We start from the raw sequence: 21,992 nt of genomic DNA, 5'->3' as shown, positions 1-21,992 counted from the left end.
TCTCTCTCGCTCTATATCATATTGCTCAACGCAGAATCTCTCTTTCTTGGGAGTACATTGGTTCTCTTGGCTTTTGTTGTAATCTTACAAGATTAGACGCCCCTAAAACACCAATGCAAGTTGAGCATGCACGCCCCCATCTCTTCGACTCCGTCCATGGATGACATCCAGATCGATCTGAATGACGGACGGTAAGGGTATCGGATAGGTTGATCAGAGGAAGTAGTCGGGTGTGCGTCTCGAGACCATCGGCTCGCCGGCTCTGGGGCAAGGATCGAATTGCAGGCTGCGCATAGTTAGTATATGCCTGTCAATAGTACGTTGGTGAAAAGTGTGTGCTTACAAAGTGTACTTGAGATGTTCGTCGATTTCCATGATCGCCGCCTGGTTACCGCATCTGTAACAGTAGTTGGGTGCTGGCTGGGTTAGTCATGATTCTCCAGCCCATCGCATCAAGGAGCATCGCTTACCAGAGAAAATTGTCACGACGTTTCTGTCTTGAGACCAGTTGTAGCCCTCCATCACCAGTTGATGAGCACGCGCAATAAGCGTCAGACCGTTGTTGTGATTGAAAGCCTCGGAGATGTCCTGACCGAACGTATAACCGGCACCACGGGGTGATATCCCCCAGCCGCAGCGGTCATCCGGGTCGGACCAAAGGAGGTCGCACATGGGGCCCTCGTGGGGCACTTCCTGAATTCTGTCGAGAGCTCTGATATTGTCCAGGGTGTCGATACTAGGAGACAGACCACCGTGCAAACAGAAGATCTGGTTGTCGATGAGGGCGGTAAGGGGGAGGTAGTCGAAGAGGTCGGTGAAGTACTTCCAGACATTGGCGTTGCCGTATTTTCTGAGACACTCGTCGTAGAAGCCGTAGACTTGGGTAATTTGGCGGGACTCGTGGTTGCCACGCAGGATGGTGATGCGCTGGGGGTATCGGATCTTGAGGGCGACGAGGAGAGTCACGGTCTCGACGGAGTAGTAACCACGGTCGACGTAGTCACCTAGTAAGGTAAGCGGCTATCAAGAGAGTACGAGGGCGTGATATGGTCAGCATACCCATGAAGAGGTAGTTGGTGTCGGGGTTCGGACCGCCAATCTTGAACAACTCCATAAGATCGTGAAATTGGCCGTGGATATCACCGCACACTGTCACCGGGCATTTCTGAACGAGGGGGGTCAGCTTGAATTGCTTGCCCTGCGATCGGGGATACATACGACGGGCTGCACATTGGATTCGTCCTGCAAGACTTCCCGCGCCTGTTGATGGACGTTAGCGAGGCGTTCCTAGGGGTCACGCGAGAGGGGTGATTCGAGATGAGGGGAGGGGAGGCCGAATGGCGAACCGCAGCTATGACGCTGTTGGAAACGCGCATCACGACCTTCATCATCGCTGGGGACGAAAGGCTTACCTTCTCGCAGAGTCTCTGGACGTCGGCCTCGACGAGCTGCTTGCAGCTCATAAGGCTCTCGATCCAACCATCTAAAGTAGGGATCGTGGTGGGCTCGAGGTTCTGGGTGGAAGGCAGATCGGCGGGGACACGGCCGACATCCTCCATGTTCGTATCCATGCTGAAAGTCGTCTGATCGATTGAAATGCTTGTGATGTTGATAGATGACTCGATCGCAGGGTCGTGGGGAGCAAAGGAGACAGCGTCGTCGGGGTCGTCGAGTTAGGTTGGGGATGACGTTGTTTTCAGCAGCCGGTCGCGGTATTCAGATTGGCACAGCACCTCAATCGTAGCGTGGGGCTGGCGGCGAATCGTCACAGGCGGTCAGAGCTTCGTCTGAGGCCAGATAAGGAGGACGCGATCGAGTGTTTTGGGCGAGGGAGAGAAACACAACGTTGGAAGTGTTCGCGCAGGGTGGGGTTGGAAGGGATTATGTTCTCTGGATGCTGTGATGAGAACGGGGAAAGACGTCGACGTTGGGCACTGGGGATTTTTGCGATGTGGAAGGTGGTGCTCTAGTGCTGGGTGCAGGTGCGGCGGGCGTGGTGTGGTGCTTGCTGGTTGCAGCAAGACCAGCAGACTGGGGCAGGAGGGGGATTGAGAGATACACCACCACACTGGATGGGACTTTCCTGAGCCCCCAGGCAAGAAACACACCCGAACCATGAGGCAGGAGACAAATGCCTCCCATTGGGTGACACCTCCTGACCTAGACTCGCTTAATCCGATACACTGCACTAACGTAAGCCTCGTCACTTCTGCGTCTACTCCTTTGATGCATCAACCTCGACATGAAGATAAAGTCCTATAGGTAGGTATACCTAGGTAATACGGTTTTCGGGCAGCCAAAGCAAAGCATCTCAATCTGAATATCTTAATAAGACAGTAGACACACTGAGCATCATGTCATCGATCCATCTCACGCAACTCTGATTTCTCTGATTGCCTCTGTCATACTGGTTGCTCCTCGTTATTCCCATCAGCGAATTTCGATATAGCTCACTTGTCCTATGGCTACTTATTTCCCTATTTAGGTAACAAACGTCGTCGCAAGTAAACAGGCCAGGGGCCAGACAAGCCTCAAGTGGCCCAAAATACCTGTGCACATGCCAGTGGCCGCGGCTCTTCCGTCATTTCGTCCTCGATGTCTCGGTATCATTTACTTGACCGCGGACCAAACACAGCCCGCAATCTTCAGCCCGTCCATTCATTGCCCATTACCATTACCATTGCCATTACTCAAGGCCCGTCAACACCGTCTCTAGCATGCCCATTGTAGACGTCGCAGGGTCTCGGTACGCTCAATCGTTACCAACTACGATAGCCCGAGACCAACGGGACTGGTGACACCCGACGAGTGCTCCAAATCACGTCCAACAAGTGTGCGGAAATCGAGCTGCACCTCGTTCAACATCTTTGCGTGCTCGTGGGCGCGCTCCATGCATTCGTTCCAGACCTTTCCGCCGCGCTCTGTTCCGCTGAGCTGCCGCGCAAGGATGCCGTTGAACGTTTCGACCTCTTCCTTGGCCCATTTGACGCAGGCGCTCATCATCGGCGGAGGAAAACAAGAGTGAAAGCAGCTCACGGTGTTGCGGATCAGAGAGAAGTAAACAAACGAGAGCTCCCAGATGTACAAGTGTAAATCACCCTGGAAGATGCATTGTCTGAAAGGAGGTTAGCCAAATCCAAAAGGATATGTAGCATCGCCAATCTTACCTCGATCGCTTTGTGATAATATCATGTCTGGCGACCAGATATGCCTCGCGAGCCCTGTCTTCGTAGCCAAGTCTGGCCAACCAACTAATGTTACGCTTGTTCTTGGTAGGCGCCGTGTGTGTCGTCTCGAGCTCGCGAATGATCATGCCCGCCAACTTGGCACATCTTTCTTCGACCTTGAAGCTGATGAAGTCCCGCGCCACCGCGTTATTCTTCAGGCCTCGAGCGAGATTCTTCAGCTTCTCGACGCGGTCAACTGCCGGCTCAAAGCTCTGTAAGGCAATGTCAATATCGAGCTCGTCCATCTGGCTTTCGACCCATCGTAGATTTTGCTGCTTTCCATCAACGTCGATGAGCATGTCCTTGATGTCAGACAATGTTTCCAAAAGCTCAGTCTTCTGCAGCAGGCCGGGATCACGGGACGCAAAGTAGTTGATCGTCTCCTTGGCCTTGTTGTTTGCCTCCAATTCCGACTGTCGCTCTTTGCGCAACTCTTCCACTGCTTTGCGGATGTTGAGAAGCAGACTGTTCTTCTCCGTATCCTCTGGCTTTTCGGTTCGGTAGATGACAGATTCCTGGCCAACACCTCTGACCATGACAGCATCTGCCAGTTTGTTTCTCGTCGTCGAGCCATCGCCGGGCCCGGCCATGTCAACAACCTCAATATCAAGCAGTGGCCAGCAACGATCTGCGACCAGCTTCACCAGGGGGCCTTGAGCTTCGCGAGGCGGGACATCAGCCTTTCTCTTCTTGCGAGATGCAATAAGCAAATGGTCGCTTAGTAGGAATATCTGCATCGCTCGTCGAGACTTGTATGTGGCGTTGTCCAGCTCAATCCAAGCTCCTGCATTCTGGATGACATGGCGCCGAGCAGAATTGGGCAGAAACTTTTGGGAACCCTCGACATTTTTGTACAGTGCCTGCATCTGCGAGTTCCAAAGGGCGCTTCGATCTGCGACTGAGCTTCGTTTGTCCCTCTTGCTCAAGCCTGTCGACAATTCGCCTCCAAGGCTTGAAGACTCGTTGTTTCCATTATTTGAGGCCTGGCGAAGTGCTGTTGTATTCACCTTGAGGTCTGTCATCAGGTTCTTCAACGCTCGCATCTCACCCTTGAGCTTCTCGGCCTCCTTGCTAATCTTGATGAACTGGGTACGGTTCTGCATGACATTCTGCTGCAAGTCTGCGTTGGCTCGGCCCTTGAGATTGCGTAGGTTGTCCTCGAATTCTCGGATCTGGTCCTCGTCCGCTTCGCTAAGCAAGGTCGCAACATCTAGAACTGCGTTAGTTACATGCTTATGAACCAAAGAGGTCCATTACTCACATTGGTCTGGAACCAATCCGGGATCTCGCAATGCCTTTATATCGACAATCGGCGCTGGTGCTGTGCCTCCACGGCTGGGAGGGGGCTGTGCTGCTCTCCTCTGGCGGGACTCGTACTTGTCGAGGGATGGCATAGACGGTACCGGCGGGTTATTCACGTCGAAGTCGTTCGGCAGGGTGTTAAACCGCGTCGAGTATCGTCGCTTGACCAAGTCCGAGGTCTATTGATTCTTCCATCAGCTACCAATACCCTCAACTTGACTCTCCAGTCAGCCCCTGCTGAGGGTGCTTACCTTTCCACCTCCAGCTTGTGGCGGCGGGCGAAGCCGAGGCTGGATCGGCGGAGGACCTGCATCTGCCATCGGCCTTGAGCCGGGAGACCGTACTGGGCCAGATCCATCTTGTAGAATGGGCTCTGAGATCTGGCGAGGTGCACTAATCTGCGGGCGGCCCTTTCTCTTTCCACTTCGGAGCGAGATCTTGCTGCGCTCCCGATCCTCCGACATGGCGGGCGGTTGAGTTGGTGTTACGTGCTGAAGGGAACGTATCTAGTAACAGTTATCCTGCATAGAGAGACAAATGTATGTGGGTAGAAAGAGCGAGGACAAAGCCCCTTTGGTGAAGTCGCAGATCAGGTCGGATTGAAGTTGTTTCATGCACCGTCTGTCGTCCGCGGAGTGGGAAGCTGCCGTGCTATGGTGTCTATTGAGAGGACAAGACCCCTGCCAGTTAGACATTAAGATGGGCGTGTAATCCCAAGTCGTTGTGGCACGCAGCACTTATCCCTCTATGTAATCTGGAAGGTGGGCACCTAACATCGTCCTCTAGTGGGCAGTACATAGTGGCCTCTTGGTGGGTGCGCCAGCAGTGCACCTACCTCCCTCAGTGAGCTGTCGATTCAGTACGTATCTATTTGATCAGTGTGTCTGCGGTGGTCTGTGCTCTCGGAGACCCACTCCAGCGGCTGCTTGGCAAGAGAACGCGACCTGGGAACCATGGCGCAGAGGCTAAAAAAATTGGTAGAGGAAGCTCCATCAATTCCCGATAGAGCTTCTTTCCTTCGATATTTACTCCGTCAACGAATCCTCGCCCGTTGTCTCCCCCCGGTCATTCAACCATCTCCCAACTCACAAAGCGCAACATTGTGAACCTGAGCACAAATTCCGTCAGCTCCCATCGTCGCCATCAGCTCCAACTGCTGTAGACCGAAAGCCAAACCTCCCGTCCGCTTTTCCCCAAGTTCCCAGAAAAAAGATGTCCCAGACTTCCACGATAGTGACGGCATCAGTCGCCGCCGCCGTTACCGGCTTGGTTGGTGAGTCTGCCTCAACACCTCCACGCAGTTCGATATCAACATTTTCCCTATGTCAATTTCGTAGTGGGAACGAGGGACCAGTGTAATTGGAGCCGCGTTTGCTAACGTTCGTCATTGAAGCGTACGCCGCCTTCTTCGACTACCAGCGACGCAACAAGGCCGAGTTCCGGAGAGAACTGCGCCGAAACGAGCGCCGACAGCACAAGGCCGAGAAGGAGTCGGCTCAGCAGGAGACCGTCCGACAAAGGGAAGCCATCAAGGAGGCTGTCGATGAGGCCAAGGAGGAGGGCTTCCCTACCGACGTTGAGCAGAAGGAGGCATACTTCCTCCAGCAGGTTTCCGAGGGAGAGACCCTCTCCGCCGACCGTTAGTTCAACCCCCACGCGAGAGACAAAATACCTGGAATGAGGCGAGATGGTTCAGCTTGCTGACAATTATTGATGTTACAGCCACGCGCGCCGTTGAAGCCGCGCTTGCGTTTTACAAGGGCCTCAAGGTCTACCCTACGCCTGGTGATCTGATCGGTATCTACGACAAGACCGTTCCCAAGGTAAGAGACCTTCTTGGACCCTTGGAATCTGCTCTAGCATTCGATCTGAAACTGATCTTACATCTAGCCCGTCCTTGACGTTCTCGCCGAGATGATCGCCTACGATTCCTCTCTCAACATTGGCCAGTACCAGGGTGGCATCAACGCTGACCTCGGTGGCATGCCCACCGTCGGCCTGGACTAAAAGAGCCTCGTTCGAACGTTGTAGCTCTCACCATAACGAGTTCCCCTCCACTCTCTCACATCCCCCAAACCTGGACACACATTCTGGCGCGCGCTCGCCTCCAAAAAATCCGCAGTCACTCCACCAATGGCGTGATGCTGCGAATCCACCATCCCATACGTAATCCCCCAGCATCCTGCGAGAAGAGGAAGGAGGAATTACGACTTTTCATTGTACAATACCTGGCCGGCTGGGGCTGTTTTGATAGAAGGTTTTGTAAGAGGAAAGAAACCAAGTGTATATTGACGATCCTAGCAGGGACAAATAGGCAAGAAGATGAAGAAGATTCACGAAATTCCACAATTTCAGGATGCGTGTGTATCTGGTGTCTTGAGAACATGCAGCTAGCGCCTTTTTGGTTTCCCATCTTAATCACTCCTCTACCGAATAACCTAGGCCTCGATTTTCCTGCCCTTCCTGTCGACTCTGTCATCTCTGGGGTCGAAACCGCCTTTGCCCCAGGTGGCCCATTCAGGCGTGGCCTCGCCCATGTAATCCTCCGGTTTCCAGTCTCCGTCGGCGCCCCGCTCCTCCAGCAGCTCAAAGAAGCGCTGATAGTCGATGCGGGGGTGCCACTTGCCATCTTTGTAGAACCGATCGCTCGCGAGCAAGACGCAGCAGCTGTGGGCGTGCTCGGCGGCGATGCCGTACTTGAGCCCCTTTTCGTTGAGCCTCTTCTCCAGCGCCGTGACGAACTCTTGGACTTCCCAGTAAAAGGGGACGTTGGACATGCTCAGGCCGGCATTGGACGCCGTCGAGGTGCCGCAGTAGGTGACGCCCTTGATCTCGACGAAGCAAGGGAGGCCCTTCTCCACGAGCTGCGCGTAGCCCTCGACCTCGTCGTCGACGTTGAAGCCCTTGACCAGGGTCAGGCGGAAGACAGTGCGGTGCTTGAAGCGCTTCTCCCTGAGGATGTCGAGACACCGCTGGAAGCGCTCCCAGAAGTCGCGGTGTAGGGGGCGGTCGATCTTTCGGAGGGACTCCTTGTTGGAGGCGTCGATGGAGACGTACAGCTGCGTCACGGCCTTGAGGGCGGCGAGCTGGTCCGGGTGCTGGGCGTTGCAGACCAGGAAGGAGGAGATGCGCTCGGCGTGGAGCATGCCGAGGAACTCGTTGATGTAGGGGTAGAAGATAGGCTCGCCGACGAGGGAGAGGGCGCAGTGCCGGATGCGCATGGCCTCAGCGAAGCGCTCGGCGCGGACGCCGGGGACGCCACGGAGCATCTTGATCTTGTTGTAGTGGTTCGCCTTGACGCCGTCGAAGATGAGCTCGGGCGGGTCGACGACCCAGCGCCAGGTCGTGCCGACGGGGTTGGTGCCGTGGCGCCAGCAGAAGACACACTTGTTGGAGCACGAGAGCGACGGGGTCGTTTCCATGCACTGGTGGGAGTTGATGCCGTAGAAAGAGTACTTGTAGCAAGAGCCGCGGCCGCGGAGGGCGGATTTCGTCCAGCGGCAGATCTTGACGCCCGAGTGCGAGCCGACAATGGAGTAGCCCTGCTTCGTGAGCGAGGCGTACGTGGGCGAATTCTTGGGAACCATCTCCTTGGCAGCGTTGAGCGGGGTCTTCTTCGCGACCGTCTTGCCGTATGTCGTAAAGTCCACGGCTATGGGCGCCGCTGACCCGGCCGTTGCCGATTTGGCTGCGCTGCCGTTTGTGGCTGCGTCGGGGTTGGAGCTCTTCATGATGCGCCCTAGATCTTCGACGTCATCGATGTTCTTGCGGCTCTTGAGCTTCTCGGGCTTCGCCTCGGAGTCCTCGATCAACACCTCGTCGTCGTCCTCAGCCGCAGACTCGTCATCGCTTTCTTCAGGGGCACCGCTTCCCGGAAGTCCTTCTCCTAGGCTGCCAGTCTTGGCCAGCATGCCGAGGACGTCGACGACACCCTCGGACCACTCAGACAGGCGTTCGGTATAGTCTCTCTTCGTGTCGCCCATTCCGACAGGGAAGGCTCTCTTCCGACCCGTCAGCTTCGCCATCCACTTGTCGACCTGCTTGGCCTGGAAACAGAATCCATCCTCTTCCGTCGGCCAGCCCTCCCTATCACCAAAGCCAAAGACGGAGTATCCGAGCAGCGAGGACAGCGGCGCGGTATCGATACGGAAGTCGTGGTGGGTCTCCTGGAGGTGTTCCAAGAAGGTGTCGTTGATGGTGTCGATGTTGTAGCTTGGCAGTAGGAACAGATAAAAGAGGTCCGCGGGGTCCTCTTCCGACTTGGGCGGGGTGATGAAGTAGTCGTCAAAGTCGACCTCGGCAAGATCCAGCACCTCGGGAGTCATGAACGAGCAGTCGGTCTCTGCAGCGACCTTTTGCAGCTCCTTCTCCAGACCCTCTGCATACTCCTTTGCGATCTTGGGTGTGTTTGCGGTGATGCTTGAAAAGAAGACTAGAGGCCTGACCTTGCGGACCAGCGCCTCTCCCTTTGCGTCGTTAGAAGAAGTGCGCTTGACGATTCCGCCTTTTATCCTTTTAGGCCCGTTCGGCTTTGGCGCTTTCGACTCGACGGTAGGGTTCGGGGGGCTTGGTTTGACATCCTTCTTCTCCTCCTCCACGGGCTTCGTCTCGGGCTTCTCTCTGTTGTAGGCCTTGGGCAGGGCCTTCAATTCGCTCTTCTCCTCCGTAGAATGGAGATAGAAGCGCAGAATCAAGAGTCCGAAGGCCGTGAACAAGATCACAGGTATGCGAACCTGCTGCCAAACATCGTGGACGTCTACAGTACAATGAGCGGCTGAATAAGAAACAGGGATGGCAGGAAGTACCAAAGGCAAGAGTCAACTTACTGTTCAACATGGACTTGAAGCCTACGGGCTCAAGAATGGAAGCCATTGGTGCTGCGACGGAGCGCGGTGCTCGAAGACGAGCTTTGCGCGGATTGTTTCGTCACTTTTTCAGGAACGCGCCTTGAGGTTGTGATTTCTTCCAAGTTGTATATGAGCAGTGGCGGGGTGTGCGAAATGGGCTTTGACCAGTGGGTGCGAGCGCAATTGCAATAATTATTTCAAGTGTCAAACTTTCCCAGTGGCTGACCTGGGTGTTTAGTGGTGCCCCGCCAAAGAATTTTAGGCCCTGCACCTCATCGACCCCGCCATTAGCGTCTTTGGGGTTCCCCAGTTGCTGACCATTGGCATTGAATGGCACCTCGGCCAGCTGGAGGGCATCTCAAGGTGAGAACACCATGACTAAGACAGAAGTCCGCCTGTGGCAAGAGTCCGCCTGTGGCAAGAGTCCGCCTGTGGCAAGAATATCTGTTTGCAAATTAAGTTGAAGTCAATTTTTCTAAACGGTTTAGGCTTGTAACTCGAACCGAAATCTACGTATTGCGCTTAAATTATATTTCAATGCTTCTGGGTACACAATAGATGCCTACATGGCTGATGGTGGATGTCACACCAGATTAATCATTGATATATATATTGGTCAAGAGACCGCACGGGAGCTTGACTGGTGTACAGTAAATAGACCCAGGCTTGTGCCCTTGGAGGCAGCCATTTGCCACTGAGTCGCTGTTACTTTGGCTTTTCAAATCGATCCAGTTATTAAACCCTCCTATCCGATCCTGCCTGCGCTTGCTTGTCTCGGATATCCTTCAGGCACGGCGCAAAGAAAATTTCCCCAGAAATGGCCTGATGAAGTGTTCTCACCGCAACAAGCAGCCAGAGCAAGCATACAGACAGCGAGAAGATCTGTCAGGAAAAATCAGCAAACCGGGTGGGTAATCATCGACAAGAACGAGAGAGGGACAAACCATGGTCATGACCCTGAAAAAGGGGCTGTCCAAGTCCTGGGCCAGCTTGCCGGTGCAGGTCGCCAACACGCCCAGCGGGAACGTAAACCCCCACCAACCCATGTTGAACGGGATCTTCTCCATCGTAGCAAGGCTGATGAGAGCAAACGACAACCAGACGAGCGCGAAGCCCCACATGACGAGCGCCAGGAAGAGCCCGACAAAGTAGAGTATCTCCCCGCCGTGCACCGCCCCCGGAGCCGCCACGGTCAGAGCCGCAGTCTGGGGGAAGAGCTTCAGGGACACCTTTCCGAGCTGCTGGATGCCGAAGCCGCCCTGGCCCAAGGGACCGATGGGCAGGAACACGGAGACGATGGCCTCCTTGGGCGGGAGGCTGTGAATCGTCAGGCGGTGAAAGTACAGCGCGAGAACCATGCCCGAGAAGCAGATGCCGATACCCCAGAGAACGTAGGATGCGATCAGAGTTGTGAAGGCGTGAGATGGGTTTGAGAGGGCTTCGGCGACGATGCCGCCAGTGGAAGATGCGACTACGACCGGGACGATTGGGAGGAGACTTGCGGCTGTTACTGCCTGGAGTCCAGGGCGGTGTTGATGAATCCTTTGAAACATGGTTGGTCAGTCTCGATTTTGAACGTTGTGTGGTGATGTCACTTACATGACGAAGGGCACCGAGATGCAGGTTGCCATTGACAGAGCAGCATCAAGCCACCAAAATGCCCATGCCCAATTCACCACCCACTGGCCCCAGGCAGGTGCACACACGAAGATCATCATGTTGATAATGGCTGGTCACAGAGATTAGTATATCTTGTGGTGTGGGGAGAACTTCGCGACTAACTGGCAAACCCCATAGGGAAACAGCCAAGAAACATGGACTGGGCAGGGTGTACAACCATGGCCTTCCAGATCTCGGGGTACAATGCGTACCGTAGCACTGTGATGACGGTGAATACGGTAAACAGGGCGATGTTGAGTACGAAAAAGGCAACGGCAAGACCATGCGAGATCCACGTTGCATTGTAAGGCAGGTTGCGAAGGAGGACTGAGACTATCCCAGTTCCCATTGTGACCGCAAACCATCTGCACTATGTTAGACACACTCCAGTTGGTCGTTGACTCTCAAAACTTTGCTTACGAGGGTGTAAAGTTCCTGACAATTCTCCTCCAACCTACGTTTTCCTTATTACAAGGTGAACATGGGGTTGGGGCATCTTGACAAGAACTTTGTTGCGCTCCTGACTGAATTGTCGAGGTTGCGCTAACAGTAGCCATAGCTTTGAAGAGCACCTGAGACCAGATGACTTCGCCAAAGTTCTGTTCCCAAGTCTGCCTACTGGTGGCTGGACAACTCAATGGCTATTTCTTTCTGCTACAGAAGATGTAGCAAAATATTTGACCAGAGTTCACCCACGCAACAATGAAAAAGGAATTTCAGAGCGGCAAGTTTCCCTATGACTCTGGCTCTCTTACCTAAGGTAAAGCCGTTTCCTAGCGTGAGTAATCTAGACGAACCCATTCTGGTAACTAGCCCCACACCGGATCCGCTCAGCTGACTCTGAGGCGGTGCGGCTATCGGCCGACGCCGGCAGCGATCCACCCATTCAACTGGCAAGATGAGATTTTCATGTTGTCAAGAATTCATTTTGATATTAAAAATCTGCATGAAAATCCTTTGACTAGATACAGACCCGTGAAACTCTAACAAGGCCTATCTCGTCTGGTGTTTGGCCATCTGACCACCAAAAGTATCGGGGCTCACCGTCGCCTATCAGCGGCTTTGCCGGGATCCCTCGACTTTGGTAAAGTAGGTTATCTCATCCAACCAGAAGCGCCTATTTTTGGAGACCAGTCCACCAGACGTTGAATTGGTCACCGACTAATTGTCCGCTGCGCTCTGGCAACGTGGACAGATTGCCCTGTCAAAGAGAAAAGTCAGGACCGACGAGACGACCCACCCGCCGAAGTCGGATCAACCAGTAGTTCCGCCAGTCCCGCTCGTTTCCATCAGGTAATGCCAGCCAGGCCCGGTCACCGGGTAGATTCGTATCACCGACGAGCAAAAAGAGTCCAGCCCCCCGCACGACACATTCCCAACAGATCATTCCAAGCAACAATCGTCCAAGCACCATCAACATCATCACCAACAGCACCAACTTGATAGCATTCCATAGCAGCCATGGCCGTCGATATCTTGACCAAGATCACCTCCGCCTTCGGGCATAACCTCAAGACCGATGTCAATCGGTTCGACGAGCTCGTGTTGGGATTGAAGGAGGCGCTTGGCCCATCATCAGGACTTGATTCGGCAGACGTCGATGTCAACGAGTTGATGAAGTTGATGGAAGAGTATAACACAACGGAAAGCGAATGGATACAATTTGCATTCGCCGAGAAGAGCATGGGATACACCCGCAACCTCGTGGACGAAGGCAACGGCAAGAGTAACCTGGTGAGTCGACTCGAAACCACGACTTCGTGGCACCAGGTAGTATCATGGCTAACGCCGCACAGCTTGTGCTTGTCTGGTCGCCAGGCAAGGGAAGCCCTATTCATGACCATGGCAATGCGCATTGCCTGATGAAGATTCTGAAAGGCGATCTCACTGAAATCCGCTACGCCTTCCCAGAAGGCAGCGAAGAACAACCCATGCAAATAATCTCTGAAAGAACACACAAGGAGAACGCGGTGGCATACATGGCAGACGAGCTTGGCGTCCACATGGTCTGCAACAAGGGCAGCGACTTCGCTGTCTCCCTTCACCGTAAGGTTGCCTCGCCGTCTCTGCCGTAACATGACTGACCACTTCGTAGTCTACACTCCTCCCAACGTCGCCAAGGGTGGTTGCAACATCTTCAATGAGAAGACTAGCAAGAGGAGCCATGTAGCCAAGTGCGGCTACTATTCGGCGTACGGCCGCCGACTGCCGAAGCAGTAAATGGTGATAGGGTCGATGTGCTTTTTCGTCCTGGGCGTTTGCGTACTTGGCTTCGATGACGATCCGGGCTTGGATTTGTCCTGTTTGATATATAACTGAGGGATGCCGAGAGCCGCAGAGCGCTTGCCGGTAGACGATGAATGATGATGGTATGAATGCTCTATCCACCGTATATAGTGGATAGGCACCGTCGGCGAGCTCAACCTGCCGCGTTTCCGTATGTATTTTGGGTACCAGAAGATAGCAAATTCATCAGAGAATTACCTGAGACAAGAAAATAGAAATGAAGTGAAGTTGAGAAGGTGTAAGAGCCGCAGAGTCGTCGTCGTTGGCCAGAGACCACCCAAACGGGCCCGGAGGCAGGTCACGTGAAATGTCGTGATTTTGCAACTCACGATGATTGGCTTGTGTGGGTCTTCTCCACGATGGCGTGCTCGCACGAGGTCACTTGATGGAGAGCGACTCAGCCACAGTCTTGCATCTCTCCAGCCACTGCACCAGCCTCATGGTTCTGGTGTAAGAGAATCCCTGTGTCGATCTCACCACTCAGGGTATGCGAGAGACGCGTCTCGCGTCTGGTCCGATTTGTGAGAGGTCCCAATTGTCCAACCCAGTTTCGGCACGCCAGATCTGGAATCGTTCGGTACCAACCTGTCAGTTTCCGTAAGCTGACAGCTTTCCCCAATCCGCTCTTTTGTTTCACGAATTAGTACCCATCCGGCCCCAGAATACGGCCCCAGAGTCCGGGGGCTCGGACGTTGAGGATGCCACCCAAGAAGCGCAGCATAGCTGTCATCGACCTTGTTAGTAGCGATGGCGAAGACGGATCTGCCCAACGACCCAGCAAAAGGCCGGCTGGCCATCACTTGGGTCCCAGTCCAGCCAGCGGCAGGGTTTATGGAAATACCCCATCAAACTCTCAATCCCGTTTGAGCTCAGGTGCTCTTGCTCCTCGCTCTTCGACTCAGTCTACCGACAACGATGACGACCTTGTCGATCTGACCCAAGCTCCGGATGGCCCACCAAGAGAACTTTATGGGATTCTCGGTACGGCGTTTGGGTGTTTCGTAGGGTATCATCCTGTATGCTGATCTGATATTATAGACAACAAGATTGTCGGCGTTCGCTACTACAATGGATATGCCTCTGCAGGCGAGGTGGTCGTATGTATGAGAGAACCCAGTAATCAGGTACTGAATCACAACTATCACAAGCTCAAAGAATCCTCTTCCAATTTGAGCTCCCTTCTTTGCCGTCAGATGTCTGACATGACCATAGTATGATCGCAATGCCATCCGAGTGTGTAACGTCATGGGCGCCCAGATCGGCCATCTTCCACGCAAAGTAGTTGAAAAGCTAGCGCCATACGTTGTACGTACTTTGATCCAGCATTCCAATCGCTACTAAAACCTGTGCTAGGATCGGGATGAGATCGCGATAGAAGCTATTCTTACAGGGGAGAAGGGCATGTTTGACTGCCCCATTCGTCTACAGCTCTATGGTTCGAGCAACCCAATCGACCGCTCGGCGTTGGAGGACAAGCTGAAGAAGGACAAACTGCTCAAGGCTAGAGAACTTAAGCAGACGAGAGCCGAGGCAGAAGCGCAGAGAAAGATGCTAGGCATCAAGGGCAGCCAGTCTACAATCGGTTTGAACCCTGCTGAGCCAGAGGTGTCTCTGGAGGACCTGGCACAAGCCAGTCAGGCAATTTCGAGCCGTCCACGCGGTGATGCTGTCAAGTCGCTAGTGATGGACGAGGAATTCTTGTCCAAAATGCCGATGGCAGAGCAGCCCGCCGTTCTTGAGTCGACATTACTGCCATACCAATTACAGGTGAGCCATGTCGAGCTTTATGCATGCTGGTCTACAAGCTGCACTCCCCCCCCCCCCATCCCCCTCATTTCCTACGTATCGAGAATCTTCAGGGCTATGGTGCATTTTGGCTAATGGTGATACAGGGTCTGGCGTGGATGACGTCGAAAGAGAACCCCCAGATGCCTCCTAAGGGCTCACAGGAGAGTGTCCAACTGTGGAAATGGCACCCGAACGGCCGTAACTTGTACCACAATATGGCCACGAACTTCGTGGTACAGAGTGCACCCAAGCTCCTTTCGGGGGGCATACTAGCAGATGACATGGGTCTTGGCAAGACTTTACAAGTCATCAGCTTGATTTTGACTGGAGGGGCTGGTCCGACGCTCATCGTTGCTCCGTTGAGCGTCATGAGCAACTGGGACCAACAGATCCGCAGGCATGTCAAAAAGGAGCATCTGCCCAAGATCTTTACCTATCACGGAAACAACAAGGCCACCAAGAATGAGCTGGCCAAGTACCAGGTCGTCATAACCAGCTACAACAAGCTTGCCCAGGAGGGAGGCCAGGAAAAGGTGATCGCACCTTTACCACCCCTCATCGCCACGAACTGGACTCGCGTTGTACTTGACGAAGGTCACACGATCCGAAACGCAAAGACCAAAGCTGCCATAGCTTGTCGAAAGCTCAACGCTAAGTCCAGATGGGTCCTCACAGGAACTCCGATGTAAGTGTCCTGAGGATGGATTCAATCAAAGTGAGCATACTCAGACTTACTGTCACTAGCATCAATAATATCAAGGACTTCCAGTCCTTGCTTCAGTTCCTTGGAATAAATGGTGGCGTCGAGCAACCTGCCATTTTCACCAGCGTGATCGCACGGCCCCTTGCACAAGGGAACGAGACGGCAGAGGCTCTCCTACAGCTACTAATGCGAGATCTCTGCCTGCGACGCAAGAAAGACATGAAATTCGTTGACTTGAAGCTTCCGCCCAAGACGGAATACGTCCACCGCATTGCCTTCAGGCCAGACGAGAAAAGCAAGTACGAAGCATTGCTGTAAGTCGCCCGTGTTACCACTTGAGGGACCAAGCTCAGGTATCAACATAGGTCCGAAGCACAGATTGCGCTTGAGAAATACCAGAACAACACTGGTGGGAAGGGCCAGTTTCAAAGTGTACTGGAACGCCTCCTCCGCCTACGTCAGGTGTGAGTATTGCCCACCGTTGATAAATCGGCTATCGCTAATGTTTCCATAGGTGCAATCACTGGACGCTCTGCCGCAAAAGGATTTCCGATCTTCTTGAGGCCCTCGAAGGCCAATCTGTTGTTGTGCTCAACTCAGAAAACACCAAGATCCTCCAAGAAGCCCTTCGTCTTTTCATCGAAACCCAGGAAGACTGTGCGGTTTGCCTCGATACTCTGAGCAACCCTGTTATCACGCATTGCAAGCATGTCTTCTGCCGCGATTGCATTTCCAAAGTGATTCAGACACAGGGAAAGTGCCCCATGTGTCGTAACAAGCTCGATGAAGACGCGCTTCTGGAGCCCGCCCCGGAGGGCGGCGAAGAGGAAGATGAGAACTTTGATGCTGACGCGAAAAGCTCCAAGACCGAGGCTCTCCTCAAAATTCTACAGGCTACAACCAAAAGTCCCGACTCCAAGGTCATCATCTTCTCACAATGGACTTCGTTCTTGACTATCATTCAGAACCAACTCGTCGAGGCCGGCTACAAGTTCACCCGCATCGACGGCTCCATGACGGCGCCGAAACGAGACGCCGCCATTCATGCCCTGGACAATGACCCGGAGACGCGCGTGATGCTCGCGAGTTTGGCCGTCTGCAGCGTCGGCCTCAATCTCGTGTCGGCGGATACGGTGATTCTTGCAGACAGCTGGTGGGCGCCGGCAATTGAGGACCAGGCTGTGGATCGTGTGCACCGCCTGGGTCAGAAGAGGCCTACAACTGTGTGGCGTCTTGTTATGGAGGGGACTGTTGAGGAGCGTGTGCTGGATATCCAGCTGGAGAAGCGGACGCTGGTCGGCAAGGCGTTCCAGGAGAAGAACAAAGGGAAGAAGACACAGGAGACCCGCATGGCGGATCTGAAGAAGCTGCTTGGTTGAAGAGCGTTGAAGGAGGTCATAATGTTAACGTAGTCAGAAGTCTGACTCGTCTAAAAGTTCGATGTGCGGCAAGGCATTGCTAGAGCAACATCATGTATTGATATTTGTATTTCTCATTCAGGGCCAAGAGGGGCTTTAGAGATTATTCGAGGTGACTCAACCTCACGTGTACCTGTATTACCGCAAAACGTACGGAGCAGCCCCTCCATCAACTTTAGAACCCCAGAAAAGATGTTATTAAGTTAGTAAACTGCAACACCGGCGCTTTCACGACGGTACACCCATCCGAGTATATTGCGAGGCCTCAGACAACTATGGGACTTCCTGCCTCCATGCGTTAGTCGTAACTCACACAACTCTCCTCGCTAGTCAGAATTCGCAGACAACTCCCAATACGAAATAGACCATAACCGCTTCTCCACCTATTTGGACTCAAAAAAATCCATGCACACGGCACGCTTTGGCCAGGTGGTTCAACCCAAGTTTCATCCAGTCTGATCCCAATATCCAGGGGACCTCGCCGACGGAATACTCCAGATTGTCGGGACTCGGAACCGCCGCAGAATGGTATGTGCAAGGATGATATGGGGAGCCCAATCTACTACAGAGTACAACTCATAGGGCGTGACAGTAGGGGGCAGATCCGAAAACTTTAAGGCCCTTCTTAGCACCCTACTCACTTGATATGCTTCCCAATACATCCGTACATACCTAGGCAATACGGGTACGGATACTCGCTTCATACATTTGCGGTGGACCGCAAGCTGGGCTATGGCGCAGTTGTAGTCTTGTAGATACCTCTTTACATTGCGACTTACTCGTTCTAAGCTTCGAGTCATGAACCTGAACGGAGCTAAACGAAACCTTAAGCTAGTAGATCTTACGGATAAATAACACTGCATCCGGAGGGATGGGAAAGAACGCAGCGTACGGGGACGCGAAAACACCGAGCTTGCGATTACGAGGGAGATTTAGCAATTACAAGCTATTTGCATTGCTTCAGGCGGATATAGTTCAAGGGTATATAAGTCATCGTATGTTCCGTCCACAGAGAACGCATCCACACCAACAATTAGCAGTCAGAGCCCTTCTTTCACATCGACTCAGCAACTTCAACTGAGAACACAAGATACTACACTCGTTCAGCACAGGATAGTCCTCTTTGACAATTCAAACATATCTTCCTTCAAACCATAACCTCAAGGACAACGAAAAATGAAGTTCACCGTCCTCCTCACCGTTGCCTCATCCCTGGCGATCGCCAACGCCAAAACCTGCCAATGGACCCGGAAATCATGCAGTCCCAACGGCGGCCAAATATCCATGCAAGCCTGGATCGACCACTCCCGCGAACTCTGCACGCGGATCGGCGGCTCCCCTCAGGGCATCTACAGCGACGAGGTCATCTGTGATGCTCCGGGTACCTTTGTGCCGAGACGTCTCTCGGCGACGTTTGATGGCAAGAGTTACCAGTGCTGTATTTCTTGCCCTGGTGATGAGAGGGGAAGCTGTTAAAGAGGGAGAGTTGCTGAGAGGCTTACGAATTGGATCAAGGGTAGATTTTGGTTAGCTTAAAGGGCTGTGGTCTTTTGGTTACATAGCATAGTGGTTTGTGAGGAGTTCAACCAAATTCAAACATTTTATTTGAAGATTCACCAAAGCACAGCTTTGCATAAAATTTGGGCTTCGAATGCTTACTAAGTTAAGTATAGAAGAGAATGGGCATCCTAAAACAGTTTTCTGCTACGTCTAGTTTGTCGATAATGTGCCCTATTGAAGGCATGTTTGAAAACGTACCAATGCCATCTTTCACCTTGTCTTGGTGACGCCAAAGCCACCATCGTGGCGCGTAATAGCAACTCCTACCAAAACATTGAGGGTGCTCAACTAGCTGATCTGACCTGTACTAGTGGCTATCGGGCATACTGCTGCGCGGGGTTTGTTGCTTCGTGCATCACCAACGCGGGTAGCCTCGTGCTCTACGGTCAGAACGGCGACGAGGTCATCAAGCGCGGTGCCATCACAGGAGATGAAAGTGGTGATGCGATACGGATAAGTAGTTTATTTCGAAACTGTGGCTAGCCGTCCACACGGGCGGAATTGTGCCTTTAAGAAGGGTGATTTTTCCTGACCTGCATATCTCATCATGCAAACACACCAGGGAATTCTTATGAAAGATCACCAACTCGGTGAGATGTGATATTTACGTCAAGGTGTCGTGTCAGTGTCTCAAAAAGTCTCGGTGGAGCCCTTCACCCGTTGCGGCCCTACACCCCAGACACCATCGTCACCCAGCCCATGCCGATGATTTAGAAGGCGTTCCAGGCGTTGAGGGCGATTCTGGTCGCTGTAAAATGGCTTGTATCAATGCTAAAAGAGCTCGGCCACCCTGCCTGCCTCGACAAAAGACCGGTCGCTCTTGCGTGCGCCGGCTACACCCCCCTCGTCCCCAACGTAGCCCTGGAAGCTGAACGGTAGCAACAGCCAGAACCCCTCTTCGGCATTGCCATAGGACTTCCTTGAGACAGACTCACTGTAGATACCAGCGTGGACTCGGGATAGATCCGAGTGATCAGGAAACGGGCCAAGCGATCCAGTCACATCGGCCTCAAGGTCACTTTGCGCGGCGGGGAAAAGGCAGATGGGCGGGATATCCTCCAGCCCCGGTTGCTGCTTCTGTGCGAAACGCTGTATTGATGTGAACTTGGCTGCGTCTGCGGGAGGTACGGCGAGGCCCGGAGCAACGTGGCGGGATCGCGGCCGACGTGCGCGGGGCGGAAGGGCGCGTGCAAAGCCGTCTGGCACTGACGCCGTATCAAGCACAGCGGGCGTGAGTAAAATTCCAGACTGCGACTGGCCTGTGGCAGCATTATCGTTGCCCACGATGCGTGTCTCGATGGCGTTGCAAAAGCTGTTCCACGCTGGGCGTCGCCATATGGCCGCCACTCCCAGCGCCCGCCAATCTGTTCGCTGCCAAACTGGTAGGGTGTATCGTGGGGTGTTACCTTGTCCTTCTCCATGCGAATGAGTTGAATCCAGTCGGAGATAATCGTCTCGAGTGGATGCCACAGCGCGGCATGCTGTCCCTCGTTGACGGGCAGCGCGAACTCGTAGTCAACCTGGCTCATGAAGAAGTCGGCGCGGTTGGAGGACTAGTGATACCACAGCCCACCGCCAGACCGGCCGCCCTGGCCGTTGATAGCCGGATACAAACAGACAATGGCGGCCTCGGGCTCGTCGAATAAGTCGAATGTGTCGTTGTCGAAGAGGCGATCCGGCTCGGTGGTGCCCCCGGCCCAGAAGAAGAGTGGAGCTGGGTCGTCTACATCTGCGGGAGGTAACATGGCCTTTTCTAAAAATTCTGTGAACTATGAGTCGAGCCGCGGACGAAGAGCTTCAGCGGCGTCGGCGTGGGTGGCGAAGAACGTGTCGTCGTTGTTGTCTAGATCGGCTGATGGACGGCTTTCGGCTGCCTAGGCGTAGCGCACAAGGTAATTGTGCAGAGATGAGCATCGCTCGCGGTCCATTCCCGATACGTCGGCTCTCGCTGGGCTGTCTGCTATTACTAGCAAGTCGTCAATATTGGGGAGCTGCAGTCCGTCCATGGCGATACGAAGTGGGCCGAATTTATTAGCCGTGTAGTTGGCGGTTACGTGTGCTCCTGCATTTGACGATGACGAAGAATGTTGAATGAACTTGGTCGTTCGATTCTCAGATACTCCAGTGTTCCAGCAAGCCCGGAGGTGTGATGACATCTCTGTAAGGTAGGGTGATAGGCAAACCCCTTCCTTGCATAGGTTAGCTACGTACCATCAGCTTCCTACCCGATTGGGAGACAAGCTGTGCCGTGTGTGGGTCCAGACTGGCCGACCGGAGACGGGAGGCCCGTGCTCACCGGGGACGACTCCGGGATGGGTTTGACGGAGACGGGGGCGTCAACTTTTGTCAGGATTGGGATGCGTGAACGTATGCTACGCGGAAGGCTGCCTGAACAGAGAATCCTTCATATTGGGCCCCGTGTCCGCCATCTTCTGCTCATTCTGACGTGCGGCGGATCCTTGGTTGCTAGGTTTTCAATACCACAAGAGACGGGAACTTTCGACACATGCTCATCGGTGAATACCTAGTCATTATTTCAAGGATTCCACTCGGGGGAGCGATTGCTCGGCAAAATTTCCTCTGAATGCCCAAGACTGCTGGAGCTGCCCTGCAAATGAAATCTGTTACCGGCAGCTTCATAGAACAGTAGAGTGGCTCACCAGCAGCACAGCCCACATTGTCTGATCCCTCAGCATGGGTTCAGCTATATCAGAACCTCAAAGCTGTTGCAACGAACATGACCGACTAAGCTTAACACCTTCATCGGACTCTTTCAATTTCATGATGCCTGTGCGCCTAGTCTTCGTTAAATAGCAAAAGCATCGACCTCTGCACAGAGCCCCAGCTTTCAAGGGGATCGGGAGGCCCGCGAGCAACATGGAACTTGCGTGTATCACCCTCCGCCTTCTCATGCGAAACAGACGGGGCGAATAAAGGCGTTTGATACGGCTAGTCGGCTTTGACACTATTCTCGCCAGGCGTTCGTCTACATGAAACTTTGTCGGAAGCTGAGTCATGTGCAGCCGTGCCGTTTACGTGTGGGCTTAGTGACTGTTCTGATTTAATTGATTCCACAGCATGGACTGTTTTCATGGGACTGTCGCGAGCCTGTATGAGTTCATTCCCATGTTGGCAGTCGAATTAGGATTGTCTTGGTGTTCATCCGGCCTCAATGGCTACTTGCCGACCGACGTCGGCTGGA

General features: G+C 53.6%; 9 protein-coding genes across 9 annotated transcripts; 4 read left to right on the top strand and 5 right to left on the bottom strand.

Moving 5' to 3' along the window:
* Positions 1 to 154: 154 nt before the first annotated feature.
* On the bottom strand, positions 155 to 1,726 carry BDZ83DRAFT_31760 (serine/threonine-protein phosphatase PP2A catalytic subunit). Its single transcript, XM_060502349.1, has 6 exons — positions 1,413 to 1,726; positions 1,219 to 1,260; positions 1,060 to 1,165; positions 471 to 1,004; positions 344 to 416; positions 155 to 286 (listed from the first exon to the last, which is right to left on the bottom strand). Exons 1-6 carry the CDS (start codon positions 1,569 to 1,571, stop codon positions 214 to 216), a joined length of 987 nt encoding a protein of 328 aa, XP_060369475.1. The 5' UTR covers positions 1,572 to 1,726; the 3' UTR covers positions 155 to 213.
* A 1,040-nt stretch (positions 1,727 to 2,766) lies between these two features.
* BDZ83DRAFT_568509 (Cullin repeat-like-containing domain protein) lies at positions 2,767 to 4,993 on the bottom strand (the record flags this gene model as incomplete). Its single annotated transcript, XM_060504080.1, has 4 exons — positions 2,767 to 3,115; positions 3,168 to 4,437; positions 4,489 to 4,708; positions 4,781 to 4,993. The coding sequence occupies 4 exons, from the start codon at positions 4,991 to 4,993 to the stop codon at positions 2,767 to 2,769; spliced, it is 2,052 nt and encodes a 683-aa protein (XP_060369474.1).
* Positions 4,994 to 5,463: 470 nt separating this feature from the next.
* Positions 5,464 to 6,860, top strand: BDZ83DRAFT_605039 (MAS20 protein import receptor). Its single transcript, XM_060507311.1, has 4 exons — positions 5,464 to 5,802; positions 5,923 to 6,168; positions 6,252 to 6,352; positions 6,420 to 6,860. Exons 1-4 carry the CDS (start codon positions 5,742 to 5,744, stop codon positions 6,534 to 6,536), a joined length of 525 nt encoding a protein of 174 aa, XP_060369473.1. The 5' UTR covers positions 5,464 to 5,741; the 3' UTR covers positions 6,537 to 6,860.
* Positions 6,861 to 9,555, bottom strand: BDZ83DRAFT_605037 (wyosine base formation). The gene is made up of 2 exons (XM_060507310.1): positions 9,356 to 9,555; positions 6,861 to 9,285 (listed from the first exon to the last, which is right to left on the bottom strand). The coding sequence occupies exons 1-2, from the start codon at positions 9,399 to 9,401 to the stop codon at positions 6,968 to 6,970; spliced, it is 2,364 nt and encodes a 787-aa protein (XP_060369472.1). The 5' UTR covers positions 9,402 to 9,555; the 3' UTR covers positions 6,861 to 6,967.
* A 223-nt stretch (positions 9,556 to 9,778) lies between these two features.
* BDZ83DRAFT_31655 (voltage-dependent anion channel) lies at positions 9,779 to 11,940 on the bottom strand. Its single transcript, XM_060502338.1, has 5 exons — positions 11,456 to 11,940; positions 11,159 to 11,400; positions 10,976 to 11,105; positions 10,321 to 10,918; positions 9,779 to 10,258 (listed from the first exon to the last, which is right to left on the bottom strand). The coding sequence occupies exons 1-5, from the start codon at positions 11,590 to 11,592 to the stop codon at positions 10,112 to 10,114; spliced, it is 1,254 nt and encodes a 417-aa protein (XP_060369471.1). The 5' UTR covers positions 11,593 to 11,940; the 3' UTR covers positions 9,779 to 10,111.
* A 556-nt stretch (positions 11,941 to 12,496) lies between these two features.
* BDZ83DRAFT_568187 (cysteine dioxygenase type I) lies at positions 12,497 to 13,255 on the top strand (the record flags this gene model as incomplete). The annotated part of the gene is made up of 3 exons (XM_060504039.1): positions 12,497 to 12,769; positions 12,832 to 13,081; positions 13,131 to 13,255. The coding sequence occupies 3 exons, from the start codon at positions 12,497 to 12,499 to the stop codon at positions 13,253 to 13,255; spliced, it is 648 nt and encodes a 215-aa protein (XP_060369470.1).
* A 530-nt stretch (positions 13,256 to 13,785) lies between these two features.
* On the top strand, positions 13,786 to 17,438 carry BDZ83DRAFT_605027 (SNF2 family domain-containing protein). Its single transcript, XM_060507309.1, has 8 exons — positions 13,786 to 14,302; positions 14,360 to 14,445; positions 14,534 to 14,626; positions 14,675 to 15,088; positions 15,214 to 15,794; positions 15,854 to 16,126; positions 16,178 to 16,276; positions 16,327 to 17,438. Exons 1-8 carry the CDS (start codon positions 14,020 to 14,022, stop codon positions 17,189 to 17,191), a joined length of 2,694 nt encoding a protein of 897 aa, XP_060369469.1. The 5' UTR covers positions 13,786 to 14,019; the 3' UTR covers positions 17,192 to 17,438.
* An 806-nt stretch (positions 17,439 to 18,244) lies between these two features.
* Positions 18,245 to 18,745, top strand: BDZ83DRAFT_31590 (uncharacterized protein). Its single transcript, XM_060502336.1, has one exon. It carries the CDS (start codon positions 18,407 to 18,409, stop codon positions 18,704 to 18,706), a length of 300 nt encoding a protein of 99 aa, XP_060369468.1. The 5' UTR covers positions 18,245 to 18,406; the 3' UTR covers positions 18,707 to 18,745.
* An 816-nt stretch (positions 18,746 to 19,561) lies between these two features.
* BDZ83DRAFT_748187 (uncharacterized protein) lies at positions 19,562 to 20,535 on the bottom strand (the record flags this gene model as incomplete). The annotated part of the gene is made up of 3 exons (XM_060513576.1): positions 19,562 to 20,049; positions 20,112 to 20,343; positions 20,410 to 20,535. The coding sequence occupies 3 exons, from the start codon at positions 20,533 to 20,535 to the stop codon at positions 19,562 to 19,564; spliced, it is 846 nt and encodes a 281-aa protein (XP_060369467.1).
* Positions 20,536 to 21,992: the final 1,457 nt, after the last annotated feature.

This window comes from Colletotrichum acutatum (genome assembly GCF_030867785.1).
Source record: "Colletotrichum acutatum strain CBS 112980 chromosome Unknown BDZ83scaffold_11, whole genome shotgun sequence".
Lineage (NCBI taxonomy): Eukaryota > Fungi > Ascomycota > Sordariomycetes > Glomerellales > Glomerellaceae > Colletotrichum > Colletotrichum acutatum.
The sequence above is the reverse complement of the archived record's forward strand: the minus strand, read 5'-3'. Positions and strand labels throughout refer to the sequence as shown.